This window comes from Martes martes (genome assembly GCF_963455335.1).
Source record: "Martes martes genome assembly, chromosome: 9".
Taxonomy (NCBI): Eukaryota; Metazoa; Chordata; class Mammalia; order Carnivora; family Mustelidae; genus Martes; species Martes martes.
The window spans coordinates 89,606,165-89,627,744 of record NC_137896.1 but is presented as its reverse complement, the minus strand read 5'-3'; the positions used below and the strand labels follow the sequence as shown (position 1 = coordinate 89,627,744).

At 49.8% G+C, this 21,580-nt stretch overlaps 1 protein-coding gene across 2 annotated transcripts in view; it reads right to left on the bottom strand.

Moving 5' to 3' along the window:
• Window positions 1-21,580, bottom strand: part of TET3 (tet methylcytosine dioxygenase 3) — a gene marked incomplete at its 5' end in the record, with an annotated part of 100,131 nt that overhangs the window by 38,087 nt on the left and 40,464 nt on the right. For both annotated transcript variants that reach the window (XM_080814106.1, XM_080814107.1), the window contains one exon: window positions 10,292-12,425. In XM_080814106.1, coding sequence (XP_080670232.1) covers window positions 10,292-12,425 — 2,134 coding nt within the window. The remainder of the gene's footprint in view (window positions 1-10,291; window positions 12,426-21,580) is intronic.

The following is a 21,580-nucleotide window of genomic DNA, read 5'->3' as shown; positions in this document are numbered from 1 at the left end:
TAATTTAGAAAAATCTATAGTATGTCTTTAGTAATGTTCATTATACTTTTGCTGAGAAAGAAGTTATTAGCATCCTTACAATTTCTCCCACCTCCTCCTTCACTTTGTCTCCTGCTTTTTGTGGGTATCCTTGTGAACATAGTTTTTCCTCTCTGTTATCAAAGAGATATTTGATATAAAACAATTTCAAATATAAGTAAATAAATTACCCGTTTTAGAAAAACAATGATCACAGTTATTTAAATGCAGACTTCACATCTGAGTACATTTAGTGTCCCATCATATATATAACTTCCCCAATCCATTACTTATTTGATCCATCTCTAGAAAATTTGAGTTCTTGTATATTTGGAAGTATCTTAATGAAATTTTTACATGTGAAACGCAACATAAGTGGGTATAGAATTCCCAGGTCAAACTTTTAATATTCCGAGAACGGCAAGACACATCTCCAACAACAAAAATCAGATCCACCATAAATAAAGAACCCTTGCCAATCAATAAGAAAAAGACGGAAACACAACAGAGAAATGGGCAAATGGCTTGCATGGCCACTCTACAGAAAAGTATGAACAGGTATGAAAAGGTGCTCAACCTCATGACTGATGAGGATGACGGAAATGCAAATTAAACCCATGATGGGATATACCTGCCACAACGGCAGGAAGACCACTGATACCATTTGCTGGTGAGGATGTGGAACACGCTGGCAGGAGTTTAAAGGGTCACAACCACTTTGGAAAGTGAATAGTAGCAACCTAAGCTGAACACAGACAATTTCAGTCTTGGGTATATAGCCAATGGAAATATGTAAGTGTATACCTCCGTGTTCCAAGAGACCTATAGAAGATACCTTATATCAGCATGATTCATAATAACCTTCAAATTGGAAACGATCCAAATGATCAACGGTCAACGGGATAAACTGTGGTATATTCACAAAATAGAACACTATGTAGCAACGAGAATGAAGGAACGACAGGAACCGCTACACACACATAGATGAGCCTCACAAACACACAAACACAACATGAACAGAAAAAGTCAGAATGTGAAGGAATACATATAGATTCATGATAGGATATGTATGCAATTCAGGAACAGGCAAACTGGTCAGTGTGGTTACAAGTTAGAAAAGTAGTTACATCAAGAGAGGGGTTGGCAAACCTATGTGAAGGGCCAGATGGCATGTCAGGCTTCACAGGGCATTGCTGTCTGTGGCGAGTACTCATCTTTGCTGATGTAGTGAAAACGCAGCCACAGATAACACATACACAAACGAGCATGGCTATGTTCCATTAAAGCTTATGGACACTGGAATTTGGACCTCATCTAATTTCCATGAGTCATGAAACTTTATTCTTCTTCTGATTTTTGGGGGGGCACCATTTAAAAAACATAAAAATTATCTTCGGCTCAGAGATGAGAGCCAGATTTGGTCTGCAGGCTACAGTGTGCTTTAGTGAATCAGGTGTAGGGGACTGGGCGTGGGGCTCCTGAGGGGCTAGAAAAGCTGTTTCTTGATCTAGTTATGGTTACATAAGTACATGCCTTTTGTAAAACTTATTGAGCTGTACACTTAAGGTTTCTATACCTTCCTATATGTTTTCGACTAAAACAGTGTTTTTTAAAAGCATTTTTTAAGCTTAAAAAAAAAAGAGTACATGTGACTTAATTTTTCAGTTAATTTATCTGTAGGTGATTGTTCACCCTTGAAATTCAGTACGTTGGTCAGGATCATGATTTGTCCATTTTTAGTCATTTTCTTTCGCTTCAGAAAAGTTTTCTATCCTTTGACTCTTGCCTTTGCTCAGTTTGTTCCAGGCTCTTCCCCGGTGAATGTTGCCAGCATTCCTGACAGGGAGTCGGCACACAGGACCCCTCCTCCAGCCTTTGGGTCCCCTTATCTCCCGACTCTGACTAGGACCCTTTCTGTTTTCTTTTCCTGTTTTGCCATGACCTCCAAGTCCCTCTTCCTCACTGATTTGCTCTTCCTGTAACTCTGATTCTGCTTTTTCCAGCTTCTGGTGCAGCTGTGTGTGCTGTGTGCAATGGCCTGCTTCTGGAATTTAATCTGTACCTCGTGCAGCTTCTCTGTAACTTCATTCTAGCCCCTCATCTTTCACTTCCTGTTTCAAAGGGAACTTTTTTGGTTCAACTTCCCTGACGGCATATATCAGTTTTTCGAATTTTTGTTTTCTCTAACGTAAACTTTCATTCTAAATGTTGTATGTCAATCCCTCTACTTTCCCCACAGAATCTGAATGGATTGCATGTGGGATTGTTTGTTTTACTTATTAATTAATCTTTCCACAGCAAGGTTTATCTCCAGGGTTTCTCCCCTTTGGCACTACATTTTGGACTGGACAGCCCTGTGTTGTCATGTTCTGGGTATCAATCACTGGGGAATACTCAGCATCTCTGCCCTCCACCCACTAGATGCCAGTCGTACCACACCGGTTGTTACAACCAAAACTGTCCTCACACATTGCCAAAGGTCTCCTGGGGACAAGAAGGGCAAAAGAGCCCATGGCTGAAAACCACTGGTCTACTCACCTGCCCCACGGAGGATGTGGAAGGTCCTGACTCCTCTATTTACCTGCACACTGTGCAAATTCTTCCTTTAGAAATTAAGCTCAAGAACTGGATAGTGGAGAGGTTTCAACTATTAGTTCAAAAGCTCAGCAGCCTGAGCGGGGATGGAAGGAACTGGGGCTGGCTGTGTGTGGACTGTTACAAGTAGGAAATTTCATCTTTGGGCACTCTGTCTGTTGGGGCCAACACCTCTGAATAAGGACAGATGTATGTTTGTATGTTGGGGGTTGGGTTATGCTCTGTCCTAATGCTAGGATACTGGTTTATTTCCTCATTTGGGAGTGAGCGGGTCACTGTGATAAGTTAACATCAAGTTAAAATAAAGCCCCATAGATTGCAGGATTTTTGTTCAGTGGTTCAGCAAATACTTCTCTGTGCACAATGGCCTTTGTTCGGTGCTGCTGGCCCTCAGCTACAAAGCTGGCTCCTAGGATATGGTTTCCAGGCCCTCCAACCAACTGAACTCACCCTATACCTCACCCCCATCAGAAGCTGGAATAGGGAGGGGAAGGGGGCTTGTCTGCATTCCCCACTTTCCAGAGAGCATGCTTTCCAGAAGGGTGGTCCCCAGCCCATCTCTCCAAGCTTCAGAGTCCAAGAGTCCACTACTGTTTCTCCCCACACTGCGAGCTATATACCCTGCATCATCCTTTGTTTTAATTCAACTTCTCTTAAGCTAGTAGACAGCCCCTAGAATTCATGGTTTAAGATTGGGGCTACTTCCAAACTTCAGTGGATGAATTTTCACTTCTGTTTTGGTTGTTGTTCCTTTCACCAGGCTTCTAGAAAGGGTTCTTTGGCTATCTTGCTGTTAAGTCACCGATTCTCCCGCTAGTCCCCAGTGGAGTGTGTCTTCCTCCTCTACAGAGGGAAAGAGCAAGGGAACTGCTCAACTCTCCTTGAAGAAAAATCTGCTTTATGTCTCACTTTGAGCAGCTGGAGCAGACAGAAGTGATTTTTCCCCCTAAAATACACAGTAGGAAGCTCTGGGGCAGAGCTCAGGAGAGAAAAATCCAATTTTTGAGAAAAGTGCTGGTTATGTGGCTCTAGGTGCTTTTCTTTGCCCTGTGCACTTAATTTTATGCTCATTAAGACAGAAAAATATGCTCTGCTCTACTTCTGCACTAGGCAAGGGAGAGAATGAAATGTATCCTTTCTGCTATCAGCAAGAGATACCAAACACAAGAAACTACTCATGACTGCCTAACAGCAAGAAGGATCCTTAATTTCTAAGTGAACCTCCCATCTTCTCCCCCCCTACCCGGTCTACACAGAGGAGACTAAGGCACCCACACTTCCCCAGTGGGAAAGATGATGGCCACAGAAAGACATGGGAGCACAGGCCGAAGCACTTTTCCTCTTTATGACATTGATAGAGACAACTGATAACTGGTATAATTAATGCATAGGAGTCAAGATCACACTAAGGTTTTATGTACCGGTCTTCTTTTTCCAAACAATCCTATATAAAATGCTCAGTTTCCTAGTCCCATTTCAGTGGACTTCAAGCTGAACAGCTCAGGCTTAAATTAACTATTTAGACTCTATTTCCATGACAGTGAATCACCAGCTGCTAGCTCGTTGCCTCCTGGCAGGCATAAAGCCACACAGTGGGTAGGTAGATGGTTGGGCCCTACCCTGGATTAGGTGTGCTAGATGAGTTTTTTAAAAACTAAAATCACAGGTCAGCTGCCTGTGAGTCCATGGGCAGCGTGCCAGGCCTGCTGGTAGTGGACACAAATACCTTTATAACAGGGGCACACTCACTGATGACAAAGGTTAAAGGGAAGGAGATCGTGCCTAAACTCATCTGACATCTCTGCAGAGTTTAAATGGGGAGGCAGAATAAGGTTGATCAGTTAACCAAAAAATAGGAAGCACACCTACCAGAATGCTCAGCACCAGTCTAAATGTTCTAGAAATACAACATTCAGTCCCCGTTCCTAAGGAACCTGGGATTCAATCGACAAGACAACCGCATGTGTAATAACAAATTGTGTGAGACAAAGAAGAACCCAGCATTGAATACTGACGCTTCTCCAGAACTGGGCTCTCAGCCCTCCCAACCTCCCAGCTCTCTGCTGATTCTTTGGCCTTCCCCAACCTCAATGTCTTCCCACGTCTCTTCCACACCCTCCTTCACAGTCTCCTGTTTGAGACCCTCTAAATGCTAGTGTGCTCCCTTCCTGGGCCTCTTCTCGATCTACACGTTCAGCCTGGTGGAATGATGGTAATTGAAACATCAACTACCATCACTTTGTTCTAGAACCTCTAACGCACAGACCCACCTCGATGCATAACCTTCAGGTCCCACAGATATCTCAAAGGCTGGATGTCCAAACCTGCTTCCTTCCGAGGATTCTGAATCTAGGTAAATGGCACTACTGTCCACCCCAGTCACCCAACCTGGAGCCCCAGGAGCCAACTGACATGCTGCTTCTTCCTTTACTCCTACAGCCCCAGTTAGTTCTTTTTCCTAATCTTTCTCTTATCCATCCACTTCTCTCCTCCCTCCCACTCAATGTCATTCTCTGAGTTCAGGCACCCATTATTTCTCACCTGAAGCACACCTCAGCTTGCAAACTGGTTTCTCTGCCTTCAGTATCATCTCTGTTTCCCCTGAAGCTCTCCTGTCCGGCCACTACCAACCTTTCATCCAATACACCAGTCACACCAAAACTACTTGCATCTCCCCATGTTTTCTCACCACTACAGCTCGGGCTTCGTGAGGTTTTCCATCTCCACGATCTTCATGTCCCTTTGCCTGGAACACTCTCCCTTCTTCCTATTAATCCATTAAATGTCTCACCTCAAACATCACCTCCTCCAGGAACTTCTTTCTGATACCCTCCCCAGAGTCAGATTCCCCATCTTTATGCTGGGATCCAAATAGTCTATTGTCCAAAAAAATATTTAAAACACATGAAGTTCCTCTTCATCTCAAACTGAATAAGAGGCAGGGGTTGGGGGGGGGGTACCTTCTCCTAAAAACTATATGAAATAGATTTTCCCTGATTGTAAACAGAGGTAAGTCTCTGTGTCCCCCATTCAGATCCCATGGGCACTGGTACCAGCCATATCTGCTGGACAACAGCTCCCTCTCACCCAGACTTTCACCATGCTCCAGGCAAAAGGACTTTTGTTCTGTATTGGCCTCTGGCTATCTTTAAGGTAGATGATCAACTGAATAAAAATATCATTCCTATGAAGGTGCCTCCTAAGATCTGTCTCCCAGTCTGCTTTTCCTATGGTCTAATGTCTAAAGCTGTCTGTGGGAGGCTCCTCAGAGACAGGGGCACAAGACTCAAAAGTTAATCCAAACCTGTTTCCTCAACTGTAAAAGGATGAACAGATGACCTCCAAGGATGCTTTCCCACTAAAAAGCCACCTGGACTCATTCTCTGTCCTAAGCTGGCTCATCCCGTGAGCGTCCCCATCTAGGAGTCGTATTTTATCTCTTCCTAGTCATTGCTGCTCACTGTCCTGCCTCTGACAATGGTATTACAGGATGGTTAAGGGGATCTCTACCGTGTGCCGCAAAGTATTAGAAATACATCAATACGCTCGTCCTCCAATAATCTAAAATAAAACTTCAACTTGTAAGTTTTCCCAAACCTGGACATACCATACTACCTTTTGGAGAAGGGCACTTCCTTTCACGTCTTCTAAATTTATTTCTTTGAAGCTTCAAGAGGTGCCTCTAATTCTAGTATTTCAAGATTTGGAGAATAAGTCCATATGAATGCCCCCCATTCCTTCAGAAACTCAGTCTTTTTAAAAAAATTTTTTTTTAATTTTTTAAAAGATTTTATTTATTTATTTCACAGACAGAGATCACAAGTAGGCAGAGACGCAGGCAGAGAGAGAGAGGGAAGCAGGCTCCCTGCTTAGCAGAGATCCCGATGTGGGGCTCGATCACAGGACCCTGGGATCATGACCCGAGCCGAAGGCAGAGGCTTTAACCCACTGAACCACCCAGGCGCCCCCAAAAACTCATAGTCTTTATACAAGGGGAAAACAGTGCTCTTCGTGTATGAGGTTTTGGTTCGTCAGTGAAGCCCACGTCGGCCAAAATCACCAATTTGGCAGAAGTCACCATATTGAATATTAAGTTTCTTTTGCTGTGCTATAAAACCTTTTTATGCCTTTATAAAGTTGTTCACTATTAGTGCATGATGGCATCTCCTAATCTCACTGTCACTTCTATGGAAAATTCTTCCTCAAACTGACCTGCAATCCGCACCTCTCTACCTACCACTGTTGAGAGGATGAGTTTCTGGAACATGAGACAGTTCCCATCTGACATCAATGCCAGAGTGAGCAGCCTTTACTCCTAACCCTTGTCCTGAGCCCGAGTTCACAGAGACAAATTCTGCCATACTGACTGATGGAAGCAACTGTCCAGAGGTGGGATCTCTAGATACTTCCGGAAAACAGGATGGCTCTCCCTAACACAAACTCCAGCACCTCAAGAAGCTGGCTCCAAGTGAATTCCATCTTTCTCGCCCTCTTCACTCTTAATCCCACCATTTTACGTAACAGGACTCCTTTCTCAACTAAACAATTGCAATCACAGTATGGTGTGCTGGTTAAGAGTTCCGCTGCCTAGATTCGAATCTCGCCTCTACTGTGTGCTACACATGGGACCTGGGTAAACTACCAAATCTAAGTTCGCTTCCTTCCTCGTTACGATGGCACTACCGACAGTACGCCCCTCATACAGGTGTTATGAGGATTAAACGAGGTAACTGTAGAGTACTTGGCACAGTGCCTGGAACAGAGCAGGTGTTTCATAAATATTATTATTACTACTATTACAATTCTTCTTCTTCTCAATAGCTCCCCAACTAGTCTTCTACAGCAAGGTTATCACCCTTCACCGATCTGTCTTCCAGGCTATTTCCAGGATACGCTTTCAAAACATTTCTTGATTGTAAAACACATATTTCATTACAGAAAGCTCAGAAAACATATAAGGGAAAAGTCACCCGCCGACCACAGAGACAGCCACTTTTGATGTATTTCTTTCCAGTGTTTTCCTTCCTTCCCTTCTTTCCCTCCTTACTGCCTTTCCTTCCCTCCCTCATTCCCTCCCTTCCCCTCCCCGCCTCTTTCTCTCTTTCCTTTCCTCTCCCTCCTTTTCTTCCTTCCTTTCCTTTTTAACATAGGTGAGATGATCATTTATGTACTGCTTGTGTCTACTGGCTCCCAGCAGGCATGTCCCCATAAGCTAACATTTAACAACACGAGCTAGGCTCGGTTCGAGCTCTCTGCTCAGGATTGCATACAGAGAAACACAGACTGGAACACTAAAGGATTGGCCGTGGCAGGTGCTGCCCACTGACCTGCCCTTCCCCAGCGGAGGGACAACGGCGGCCAGCATCGCTGCTGCCAGGTTTGTGGGACGCCGACTTTCTCCTACCCAATCCTCTGTTCACTAGCTTCGAGCTGACACCCATCCTCTGTAGGGGGACGCAGACCACCGCGGGGCGGGAGCACCCCCATGCCGCTGGCCCTCCGTGCCGCCCGCCGGCTCCTGCTGCCCCGAAGGCAGGGCTCACACGTTCCCGGGGCTGCAGCGGCTGCCCTCTCACCTCTCCCCGTCTGGGTTCACTGCCTGTTTCAAACCCCAGCTTGGAACAAGAAAACATCACCCTCAGTAATGACAACCAAGCCTGCGGGTTCAGAGCACTCCTACCATCCAGCCACACCCGTGCAACCGCACGGGCACCTGGCAGACGCCTGCTGAAGGGGCGACTCAGTATCTTGTGGTTTCAGCGGTCGCCTCGAGCACACGACAAAATCCTTCAGAGACGAACCATGTCTCCTAACTTTGATCCTTCACAGTAGTTAATACAGAGTTAGTAATCAATAAATGATTGATGAATAAAGTAATAGCCAACACCAGGCTTCCTTTTTAATACATATGTTTTCACTTCTTTCTCTTGCCTTACTGCACTCAATATACACCGTGACGGCTAACACCCGGAGGGCTCGCTCTGCGCCAGACACCATCTGAGTGCTGTGTACATATTAGCTAATCTAATCCTTCCAACAGCCCTGGCAAGGGGATGTTAATCATCATTTTCATTTTAGGCACGAGGAAGTGATGGAATTAGAATTCAAATTTTAAAAACTAGTTTGATCAAACATCATATCCAAATAATTGAATTCAATACCTGAAATATTTAGCAAGGACCAGCTATGGCCTACACACTATGTACGATTATGTCTTACACTGCAGGGGGAGGAATTCCTAACAACGAACTAAATACAAGGCAGAGCGGGCAGATACACACCAACGCGGAGAGAGAAGAGGGCAAAGGGAAGGGCCCAATTCCTATGATCAGAACAAGCTTCTCCAAAACGCTGAGAAATAAGGAGGCCCTCAAAGACATCTCATTATGAAGATCCAAGAATGAACAGGGCTAGCCCTCTAAGGGAACCATAATCCCGGAACACATCTGGGAGCATTCGGCAGGACCCTGCACTTCTGTTCACCCCCAGACAGAAACCCTGGGGCCAACGTCTCCTTGTTTCCCCGAGTGAGTCCTTGTCCGGAGTACAGGAGTCTGGGGTAGCTGGAGTGGGCTGGGCAGCCCAGCTCCTCCTTACTGACAAGGACACAGCACCCCAACAAATCACACCATTGCCCCGATATTAATTTATTTTGACAAGCAGAGAATACAGACCTGGTTTGTATATCCTAAAATTGCAAGCATTTCAACACGCTCCTCACTAGCATCGATGTGCTTTTCAGGCAACACGTGAAAACACATCTTCTAGGGAACGCACCATACACAGCAGAGAGCCATAGCCCTAGAGGAGACCTGGGGTTCCCAGTGTATCCGTGCCCGCCTAAGACAGAAGCCCTGGGGAGCAGTCCTCGCAGCCTTGGCCCTGATTAGTTACGGGAGGGCAAGGCTCCTCAGCGCTTTTACCCGGAGCCTCAGCCACAGCCTAGATGCCAATTGCGTCCAAACCCACGACTCAGAGGTCCAGGCCCTCAGCCTGCTCTCGGGGACCAGCACCACCCAGGTAGAGCCCCGAGGCCATCCGTACCATACATGCCCTCCCCCACGAGAGGCCCTCTGCCTGCCCACTCTCTCGGTCGGGCCCGCTTTCCTCCTTGTCTGGTTCATGACACCATTCTTACAGGTTTCAGAAGAGTCTTTTGGAAGCACAAAGTGACAGATCATTCCTTGCTTTCCAAGCCTCAGAAGCTCGCTTATACCTATGAGATCAGGTCAAACTCCTGACCTTAGCTTGCCGGGCCCCTGTCAGATTTGGTTCCTCGCTGCCGCCCAGGCCACCTCTGGTTCAGACCCACATGTACTCCACCCCTCCTGCTCCTGCCAGACCCAGAGCAGTCCAAATAAGCCTCACCCTCTCACAGCCACCCAGCTCAGGCCTCAACACAAGTACCATCTTGCACAGGAAGACCTCCAGGATGCCTTTGCCTCCCTCTGTGCACAAAGCACCCGCGCTCGCCTCCGCTAACGTGCTACCTACCACACAGCATCACTGGCCGCTTCCTTCGCGATCTCTTCCACTAGTCTGTGCGCTCTTTTCAGTGTCCCCAGACCCCAGTGGCAGGGGGTGGTCAGCACACAGCAAACATTTGCCACGCGACAGATGGAGCCTAGACACCCAAGCCCACCAGGCCTCTCCTGTCCCTGACACCCAACAGACTTACCGACACAATCGCAGGTGGGGAACTCGGCCTGGGCTCTCTTTGCAGGTGTGTCCAGCAGACTCTTGGTGGGCGTGTCCAGGTACTTAAGAGGTGACTCCAGGAAGCCACTGAGGGTGGGTGTGAGGGGGTTCTCGGCCTTGGTGGGTGTGGCCTCCTGGCCTCCCTCCTCCGAATGGAAGCAGGTGGTTGAGAGCACAGTCACAGCCCCTGAAGACTCAATCTTGATTTGCTTGGGGGAGCGGGTAGAAAAAGGGCTCTCGGGGGCTGGGAGACATGTTGACTGGTTCTCGGCGTCCTGAATGGGCACAGATGGGGGGCCAGGAAGCCCAAAGCTATCCCCAAATTCAGCTTCAAACTGCCGGATGAGCTCTTCCAGCTTGTCATCAGCAGGGGGAAGAGGGCCGGCGGAGCCCGGCTGCAGGGTCGCCATGGGGCTAGGGGATCTCATTTCCTGAGTAGGGGGCAGCAGGCTGTCCCCAGAGGGACTAGGTGCAAATAGCGCAAGAGAAGGTTCTGGGGGCGGGGGGGCAGAAGAACCCTGGGAAGTGGGGACAGGGGCCGGTGGCTGTGCCTGCACATCCTCAGAGGCCGGGGGCCTCAGCCCTTCCAGGACGATTTGCCGCAGTGGCAGGAAGAGAGGCTGTGCTTCCCGCGGCCTGGACTTCTTGATCTGAATGGGCTTCCGGACACTGGGCTTGATCCCGGGGGCTGCCTTCTCGGTTCCCGGGGGACCTCCAGCTGGTGCCAGCGGCTTCTTCTTCTTCTCCTTGGGTGGTCTGTCCAGAGGCCGTGGGGCAGGTGAGCTTGCTGGGGCCCACCAGCCTGGAGCAGGAGGCTCGGCGGGTGGGGGGAAGGGGGCATCGTGGGCCTGGTCCAGGAAGAGACTGCGCTTATGGTGAAGGTGCTGCTGCAGGGCGGTCTGGGCCTTCTGGTGGGTGTCAGGCTCTGTAGAGGGTGCCGGAGCCTCCCTCTGGAGCATGGGGGATGGGGATGGGGCTGGGGAGGAAGAGGGCGCCTCCACCTTGACCTTGGGCTTGGAGGGCAGGGCCTCGGGCCGCTTGAATACTGACTGGATGTAATCACTAGCGCTGCCCAGCAGCTGCTCCAGTTCGGCCATGGGGTCAGGGCTTGGGCGGGGCAGGGGCCAAGAGCTCCTCGGAGTTGCTGGTGGGGTGTCGGTGCCCCAGGCTTCAGGAAACTCGGGTCTAGGAGTTGCCGGAGGGAAGGCGGGGCTGTCAGGAGCAAAGGGTGCATGCTCTTCAGCAGGGACCACAGGCCACGAGGGGGCCCGGAGGTAGGACTGGGGGGACCGGAAAGGGGCAGGAGGAGACAAGGCCTCAGGGAGGGGGCAGGAAGGCTGGGAGGTGGAATGGGAAGGCTGAGGGAGGGCAGAGGAGAGCTGGGTGAGGGCCTCGATGGCGATGGCCGTCTGCAGGCTGATGTTCTTCTCCTTGGCGATGCTCAGGGCGCTCTGGGACAGGGGAAGGCCCTCCGGGGGAGGTATGTGGGGAACCTCGGAGCTGAGCACTGGCCTGGGGCTTGGCGCTGGGAGGCCAGCCTCAGCAGAAGGCAAAGTCCCTGGGAGCCCGGGCCGCCCCTCCGCGCCGTCCACGACCACAGACTTGATCTTCCCCTCCAGCCACTCGAGGTAGTCCGGGCACTCCGGGCCGTCGCAGTTGCAGCTGGGCGGCTTCATGCCGTGCCGCGCGAGGGCCAGGGCCGCCTGCAGCGTGTCCAGGTCTTCGCTGCCGGCAGAGCAGCCCTCAGGCCCCGACCGGGCTCCCCTGCTGTTGTTCCCAGCCTCGCGACTCATCTCACGGTTGAAGGTTTCGTAGAGCCGGGTGCTAAGGGCCCCATAAGAGGACACCGCTTCGGCCACAGCCGAAAAGGCCACCAGATCGTGGGCATCTTCCAGGCGAGCAGTGTGAACTGGGCCCGAGGCAGCGTCCCAGTCGGGCTTCTGGTCTACTCGCCAAGGACCCCCAGCCCCCAGCAGACTGGGTCCGGCGGGTTCTCTAGCACCATTGACCGGCGCCCCTGAGGCGCTTAGCTGCCGTGAGTCCCCATGGTACACTGGCCCTGAGTCCATCTGACCTGGAACAGGTCCATCAACTGGGCTGAGCTCTGAGCCTGTCTGAAGAAAGAAAGAGAGAAAAAAAGGAAAAAGATGAGCCATAATATTAAAAAAGCACTGTCCTGCTTCACCCCACTCAGAGGCATACCTAAACCCCACATTTTTTGCAAACTCTGCCCGACACAGCTTGAACCTGAACTCATCTTTGTCTTCCTGTCTCCTTGCCCAGCCAGCTGCACCAACAGAAATGGAAGGCAGATCTTTAAGAGGTCCTAATCCAGAATTCTGCTCCTTTTAGAGCCTACGATCTATGGTACAGATGAGGCTCCCCAGACACCAAGCATTTATTCAGGACTCACAAAAAGACCTCTAACTTCCAGGGACCAAAGTGACCCCGGGGCCATGCCGACTTCGGTGTTTGTCAGGAAAAAAGCTAACCAAACACCCCAAGAAGCCACAGGCCATAAATGTGTGGTGTGTGTGTGTGTGTACAGGGAGGGGGTGAGCAGCTCTGAGGAACAAATGCAGCCTGGACCAGAGATCAGCCAGAGCTTTTCAGTGGGAAGGAACCCACAGTTTTTTTCTTTGCCTTTTCCTGTCTGCACTTAAGCCCTAGCCGAGCTCTGAGAGCTGGTGACAAGATGACATTCCCACTCCCAGCCCCAGGCAGGCTGGAGGGAAACAATGATTGGACACCACGTGCGTTCAGCCCCCTGCCGAGCCAGTCACGCCAGTGACAAGCAAGCCACCGGTCCGCCCGAGATCCAGGCCTCTTCCCAAGCCCAAGAACCACCACTATGCGCTTGATATCCAATAAAACACACAGACAGGGGAGGGCATAAAAAAGGAGGAGCCAGGGGTCCAGCCCAGCAAGTTAAAAGCTAATACAAAGTTGTGAAATTCGGTTTGCAGAATTCGTCCCTCTAGAAAGGAAAGCTCTTCCCCACAGTAGAAAGCAGGGCCAATAGATTGGGAAAGTCATCAGTGAATGCTACAACTAGCAGGTGAAAGCTTGATAGGGCTCAGGATATAGACGTGGTCTTAAGACATCTCCACAAAAATCACCGAGTTACAACTGTAAAGAGAAGTCTGGCAGACGCCACCTTAACCAAATGATCAGAGTTCTCATCGTCACCAGTACTGTGACAAACCTACTTCCTGAGAGTCTTGAAGTGATACACTGAGAAGGACACAACATCACTCACACAGAACTCCAGCCAAAACATACAACCCGCCTCCCATTATGAGGAAACATCAGATAAACCCAAACTGGAAGGCACGCTAGAAAGCACCTGGATTGTTGTCTTCAAAAATTTCAAAGACAAGAAAGACAAACATCTCCGCAAACATCTTCAGCTTACTGAAGAGACAAGACAGAGAAAGGCATGCTCATGAGTTAGATCACAGACGGGGGAAAAGAGCTAGAAGGCACACCGACGGGACATCTGATGCAACTGGAATATGGACATGGATAAGATCACACTGTGTCCGTCTCAGTCTTCTTGGCTTGAATCATTTTACTCTGATTATGTAAAAGAATGTCTTTGTCCTTAGGGGACACACACACACACACACACACACACACACTGAAGTATTCAGGGCAAAGGAACATAGTATCTCTAACTTAATCTCAAGTGGTTCAGAAAAATGTGATATGCATATAAAAATATGCACACATAGAATGATAAAGCAAATAAAGCAAAATGTAAATAATTTTACTATGTGGGAGTCCCAGGTACTCTTCTTGCAACTTTTCTGTAAGTCGTAACATCAAGCGGATTAAACAGATGGTTACGTTGCTACTAGTCCCCAGACTGTGGAAGGTGGCCATCACGCATGGGCTCCAAAGCAGCGGTGGGAAGGTGGGCTTTGGAATCAGCCCTGTGGGAGGGGAGCAGAGACCTCAGCCTGGGGTTCCCACCTTATCCTCATCGCTACCCAACTCTGGCCCCAAAGGACCCTTATGCTTTTCCAAGTTTTGCATGTGCAGGGCTCACTGCCTGGAATGCCCTTCCCAGCCTCTGTGGGGCCACCTTGGCTTATCCTTCAAGCACCAGCTCAGAGGAACCTCCTCCCTGACCTGGCCAGCAGACCGCCCTGTGGCTCCCGTCCCCTGGTCTCCCATGGCACCCCGTCCCCTGGGCTCCCGTGGCACCCTGTACAGGCCTTAGCAGCACTTTTCACCGGCCCCTGCTATCATTCCAGCAGCTGCCTTCCCGACCCGATTCGAGCTCCTTCAAGACAAGGTCCACGTCTTAGCCGCTTCTGTGCCTGCTGCCCGCAGCCGCTACTCACACTCTCTCCTGGGGTAAAAGGGCTCCCACGCCCCCAGGCACGAATGCCACCTTTCCCTGACCGTCTCTCCCAACCTGGAACCAGGAACGAGACCTTCCCTCTAGGAATGTGGCTGATCACCTAGTTGTCCCTTCCTTCCTTCTCAGAAACCTAAAACTACCATGACAACAAAGACAATGAAGTCTGAAGTGGCTGAATTTTACCTGCTTATGTGTAAAAGACAGCAGGAGCACACATAACCCCGAAGAAACATGAGTAGCGTGGACTTACAAAAACAGTGTCAGGAAGACTGATGCTGCGGGAGCTGAGGCTTCCCCAAAATGGTCAAGACAACTAAAAGGATTTAAAAAGTTATTTTTGGTTTGTGAACAAGCACAAGGGCGGGCTAGGCTGGCGCTCGGGCCTCTGACTTCCCTGGGAAAGAAAATGCTCTTTCGACCAAAAAGAGAAGGAAGAGAAGAGTGGACACAAAAATGAGGGAAGGGAAGCCAGGACGGTGGGGGGATTTTTTAAGAAATGCTACATTCCAGCTTCTCGGCCAGGGGATTCCACTAACACATTCCTCGACACCGGCTGGGAATCCTGGAGGAAAGACACCATCAGGAGAAGGGGCCACCGGCAAGAAGAGAGCAAGCATCGTTCCAGACTCTGGTGCCCGGAGCAAGACCAGCCCCAGGAGGGTTCCTGAGACAGTAACTGGGGGAACCACAAGGAGCCAGGTTCAACAAATGCCACCAACCCATCAACACCCAATGAACCTTACTGGTTTGTGTCGTAGGGTCACCGGACCAGAAGACAGGGAGACATCCTGTCTGACAGATCACAAACTCAAGGGCTGTTGGCCAAATCAGCCACAGACCTGGTTTGTTTGGCCTACACAGCGTTAGATTCTTATTTATCTTGTCAATATTAAAATGTCAAATTTGACATGAAACCCCGATCGGTCTTAAAGGTCTGCATTTCCACCTAGCAGACAAGCCGCGGCTTCTGCTCCAGCCACCCCCGGCCTTGCAGTTCCATGCCGCTTTCTTGACACCAAGGCCAGGGGTCAGAGATTACTTGAATTGCCTGAATTAGTTATCACTTCATTGGTGTTACTTGCCAAGCCTTTGCACGCATCTGCATTTGCAACTTGGGCTACAGACGTTTAAGTCTACTAAGGCCTGCTGTGATCCCCTGGAGGGCCAGTGGTAGAGACAGGCCCAACAGGCTGGCTGGCCACGGGCGGAATGACCATGCTCAAATTCAAGTGGGGTAGCAACTTGGGTGGGGGGCAGGGGGGGTCTCTAGTGGTCTGCCACGGGGCTCTGTCCTCAGCTAGTCTTTCCTCTCTCCTGATACACGCAACAGGAGGATGTGGCAGCTTCAAAGGGTCCTATAACCCAGGGTTTTCCCCCCAACTTCTTTACTACAATCCACAGTTAACAAATACATACAACATGATCCATTACATGCTTAAACGTATGACAAGGTGGCAAAATACTATTTCCCTTTACTAGATACACAAATCCCTCCCTCCATTTCTTGTAGGGTTCAACCTTGTAAGGCGATTTCACAGCCCACTAAGGAGTCCCAAGCCATAGCTGGACATACACACAGCCATGACCTGACTGAGGAGGACCCATAGCACAGGCAGTGATGGCCCCACTCTGCCCAGACAGTCCGTGAGGGGACACAGAACAAGCTAGACAGTGCAAAAGTATAGAGGTACAGGTCCCTTTAGGTTCTGAAGACAAAACTCGTAAAAGTCTTTACACATCTGAAGTCTGTCAGTCAGGCACAGAATTAGACTCGTTTCTAGTGACTCTGACAGATGGAATTAGAAAATGAGTAAAGCTTTAGAGAGGTGAACATAGGCTCAATTTAGGGAAGACTGTGAACACTTAGAGATGCTAACGCATTGGCCAGTGTCCCCCTAACAAGCAGGAGGCAGCAAGTTCTTATCAATGGAGACTGAGAAGGGAACAAGGTGGGTTATCAGGTGATTAGTGGCAATGCCTCATGATGGAGGCTAGTTGAGAAAGCCTCCCTTTCAAATTCTCAGTTCAGAAATGCCCCAGCTCTGGCACCTGGGTGGCTCAGTGGGTTAAAGCCACTGCCTTCGGCTCAGGTCATGATCCCAGCGTCCTGGGATCGAGCCCCACATCCAGCTCTCTGCTCAGCAGGGAGCCTGCTTCCTCCCTTCTCTCTCTGCCTGCCTCTCTGCCTACTTGTGATCTGTCTGTCAAATAAATAAAATCTTAAAAAAAAAAAAAAAAAGAAAGAAAGAAATGCCCCAGCTCTAAAACCCTCCATGATGTCTCCATCCCATTCCAAAGATTTTCCCCAATGTTTGCTTTTTGTCTGGACCTCTTACCTGACCTCCAGCTAGCTCCAACCCCAGGGACATGTTACAAGCCCACTGAGAGGCAGCTTGTCTCAAACAGAATGTAACTCCCCTCCCCACCTGCAACAATTTCCTATTCTGGACAGTGTTCTTACACTTGCCAATGTTCCTGACCCCAGCATCACCTGTATTCTTCCAATGTGCCTCATCACCAGACCCCAAACAATTCTTAAACAAGAACACCTCTCTGTTCTATCTCCTCCCTCTCCATGCCTGCTTCCTAATTTGAGCCTTGCTGTGTATGCATGCTTTCTATCAATCTGCCACTGGCTCCTTTAAGCAACTCTATGTGCCCCCCTCAGCCCCATCCCACTGATTATCTCTGTTGATGATGCCTCACCTTCCCTCAAGGCTCCCAGCACCACTTCATAACTCCTCCTCCCACTCCGCCTTTGCTCACCCTCCAGAATTTGAGAATGTCATTTGTATGCACAAAGTGCTTGGGGCGTGTAGCCCATTATATTTTCCAAAATGGCCATTATAACCCTCCAATCCAAATGTACTTCTCCTGTGGAGAGGTGGGAATCTATATGCTCCCTCCTGGTGAATTTGGCTGGGCTTGTGGCAGTGGTAGAAGTGACCCTACATGGCTTTCACAGGTGTACTGCAAAAGGCAACACAGCTTCTGCCTAATTCTCTGCGGACACATACTCTTGGGGCTCAGCCACCACGGGGTGAGGGAGCCCAAACCACATACAAAAGGCACATGCAGGTGTCTGAGTGGACATTCCCAGCGGAAGTCCCAGCCAACAGCTGCCATCACCTGCCAAACGTGTGCATGAAGGGGCCCTTCAAGGATTCGAGCCCAGGGGTCAAGTTACCTCCAGGTTTTGAGCCTCCCCAGCCAAGGCCCTAAACGTCAAGGACCAGAGACAAGCTTCCCCTGCATGTCCTTCCTGACTTCTGAATCCAAAGGCTCCAAGAGCATAATAAAATGACTGCTTTATGCCACTAAATTTTGGGGTGGCATAAAGACCAGACTATTTCAGGAACACCAAGATGTTAATGAGTGAAAAGAGAGACTATAAACAAACACCATAAAGCCTGTCAGTGCTGTGAAAGCCATCTACATGAGGGCACAGGCCAAGTGGACATGTGTGTCAAGAATGATCTCACTTGGGGCCCCTGGGGGGCTCAGTGGGTTAATCCTCTGCCTTTGGCTCAGGTCATGATCTCAGGGTCCTGGGATCAAGCCCCGCATGGCATCGGGCTCTCTGCTCAGCAGGGAGCCTGCTTCTCCCTCTCTCTCCCTCTCTGCCTGCCTCTCTGCCTACTTGTGATCTCTCTCTCTGTTAAATAAATATAATAAAATCTTTTTAAAAATTTTAAAAAATTAAAAAAAAAAGAAGGATCTCACTTTGGGGTGCCCGGTGTTGACATAGTTTACTTAAAAAAAAAAAAAAAGATCTCACTTCAAAGTAACCTTGGGGATGAAGTGGAAAGCTGGGTAGGTATTTGGGAGGGGGGAGGGGGGGAGAAATTCCAGATGGAGGGAGGAGCAGATGCGAAGTCACACAATGGGGACGGGCAGGGAAAGATAACTGCTGAGCATAGGGAGGATAGGTGTGTGGCTCACAGTGTGAACAAAACAGAGTAGGTGTACTTTTAGGAGGGGTAATCAGGTGACCCTGTAGAATTCAGACTGCAGACTGCAAGGCTGGTGGCCTAAAGACCAGTTGGGAGACTTGAGGTCCCAATCAATGAAAAGGACCTGCAAGAGCAGAGAGGTGAGACTGGGCCATGCTTACGGGAGCGGACGACTCAGTGCAGGGGCTGAGCCAGGAAATGGAATTGATTGCCTCCCCATAGAGCCCTCCCTCACCAGACCTGCTGACCACAGGGTCTGAGCCAGATCCTATGGTCCCCACACACAGCCTCCGTCTGGTGGGGGATCTCTCTCTCTTCCTGTGAATCTGACCAACTGCACCGTAAGCGCCCACACTGGAGCTTCCGCCACACCCTCAGAACTGAGCACACAGTACTCGGTATATGTCTCAAAGGACCTGCTGCTTCTTCCTCCCAGCACCGGGCTGGGACCTGCCCCTTCAGCCCCATACCTGGAGAGGAGGGCCTGTGAAATCCTAGGCAAAGCTGGAGGCTGCTTCCCCACCACGGCCTGCCACAGAGCACACCCAGCAGAGGTCTGCAAGGCAGCCGGCACCGGGAACACCTTCACCACGAGTGACTGGGGAATCTGACATCAGACCTGGGAACGGCCTGCCCCTAACCCACCCGCCGCGGGAAGGCCCAGCCAAAGTGGGTCCCTATTTACCGCCACCTTCCAGGTACAGAACCACACCCCGGCTTCACTGGGATGCACACACCCAACCTTACCCAGTCCGTTCCCTGCCTCACAGTGCCACCCATCCCAGGCTGTGCCTTGTCCAAGCTGGGGGTGCTCTCCCCTCAATGGGGGGCAACAGGGGCTTGTTCCTGGGAGACAGGCAGAGTAAATGCCCTTCTCAGATCCAAGCAGAGACTTAATGTCGCACCCCGCTCTATGAAGAGTGGATGTGTGCATATAGCACACTGACCCCAGGATTGCACCCTGAGGGGACTCCAGATCCTCCTCTGAGGGTCCACGAACCTCTCCTGGGATTGGTCCCTGCACCCTGCCCGCTCAGGACTCCCAAGGGCCCACCCATCTCTTCTCCTGCAACCAACTCCCTTCTTCCGCTCCCAATCCCCCACAGCTGGTCCGCCGACATCTGCAGGTATCCAACAACAGTAGCCCACCCTCCCACCTGAGGGGCTCCAGAGAAGTGTGGAACTCTGCCACCAAATGCCAAACATCTCATTTTGCCTATAACACAGGGAGCAGGGCAGAAAAGACACCGGATTTTCCAAGTCCTTCCTGGCTCTCAGAGTATCAGCCCCTCGAAACCAAATCAGCAATCCCCTATCAAAGGGAAACAGAAGGAAGGACGTTAAAGACTGCTATCTTGAGAGATCAGAGTCTGTGCTGGCCACACCATCCTAGGGCCTCTAGGGAAGGGGAACCCAGAAGAGGCACAGGGTCCAGGGGGCTGCTCCGTGGATGGGCAGCACTTACGCACCATGTTGGAAGAAGCGTGTCTGGGAAGGTGTTTCCAGCCAGGATGGAGAAGTCTGCAGTCCGCCTCCACCAAAGGCCAGTGGCTGGGGGGCAGGGCTGGTCTTGGGTGCATCCTCTATGGCGGAATCTCCAAGAATGAATTCTTCTGAGATTCCAAGATAGTAGTGGCTGCTCCCCATCCAGCTGGCCAACAGACCCCACCCAGCGCTTTCCCAACAGCCTGCGCCTCTGCCCTCCAGCAGCTGTTCAAGTAGCTGGACCTCCCAGCTCCGCCCTCTCCCCCAGTCCTAGAGGGCAGCAGCCAAATCCTTCCTACCCCCCTCCCCCAACTGATGGCCCCACCACCTCTCAGCACAGGGGCTGTATTTACGGCACGTTCTGTCTAGAGGTGATCAATTATTCATCTCTTAAGAGGATTCTCCCCTCCTGGGATTTTACTGATGAAACAAATCCATGAGTGGGGAAAGAGACTTTTAGGGGAGCCCTTTCAGAGGATGTGTTCATGCATCTGCATGTGTCTGTGTGTCTGTCTGAGTGTGGGGGTGTGTATGCTGGCTAGCCCTGTCCCATGTCTACACTCTCCACACCCAAGCTCTCTGCAGACAGCAAATCCTGCGGGGTTAAGTCTAACTTTAGAGATTGTCATGTATTGGCGAAGGGTGTTCTTGTGTGAGGTGGGGGGAGATAGTGGGCTCTTGTGGTTAGTAATGTACGTATCAATAAAACACTTTAAAATCTAATTTTTTTCCTACTACAAATTGGATGCAGATGTAGCAGATCTCTCAATGGCTGGGGTGATGCTTGGGAAAAAGCTGAATTAGACCCAATGACCTCAGGCCTAATTCCCTGAAGTCACCGTATCTGGCAGAAGCACAGGGCTGCGACCATTCATGCCTTCTGACCCAACAGTAACCAATATGGTTTCAGGGAAGAAAGAAAAAGAAGAGGAACTAGGAAAAGTCTAGTAACTTTGATGAAGCACTCTTAGAGTATCAACCTAATCACTGCACACTCACTTGTCTCCTCCAATCATCACAGACTCCTACAGGGTACAGATGTACCTCCACAGATGAGGACCCTGAACACAGAGAGGCTAAGTTCACTTCACCAGCATCACACAGTAACCCAGAAGAGCACAGCAATTTTTCACCATTAAGTGTTCCTAATTTCACTTCAGGAAATGTAAACAAAATAAATAAGACAACAGAAGAAATTAAAAAGTTACATGTGTCAAAGACTTCCCCTGAAGCATTAATAGCCAAGAATTACAAATAACCTAAGTGCCCCAAAGATAGGGGAATGGTTTTAAAATGTTATGTTTTAATGGTTTTAAAATGTTATGTTGGTTTTTCTTCATGAAAAGAAAACGGAAATAAACATAAAAAAGTACTCAACTTGGGATGCCTGGGTGGCTCAGTTGGTGAAGCAACTGCCTTCGGCTCAGGTCATGATCCCAGAGTCATGGGATGGACTCCCGCA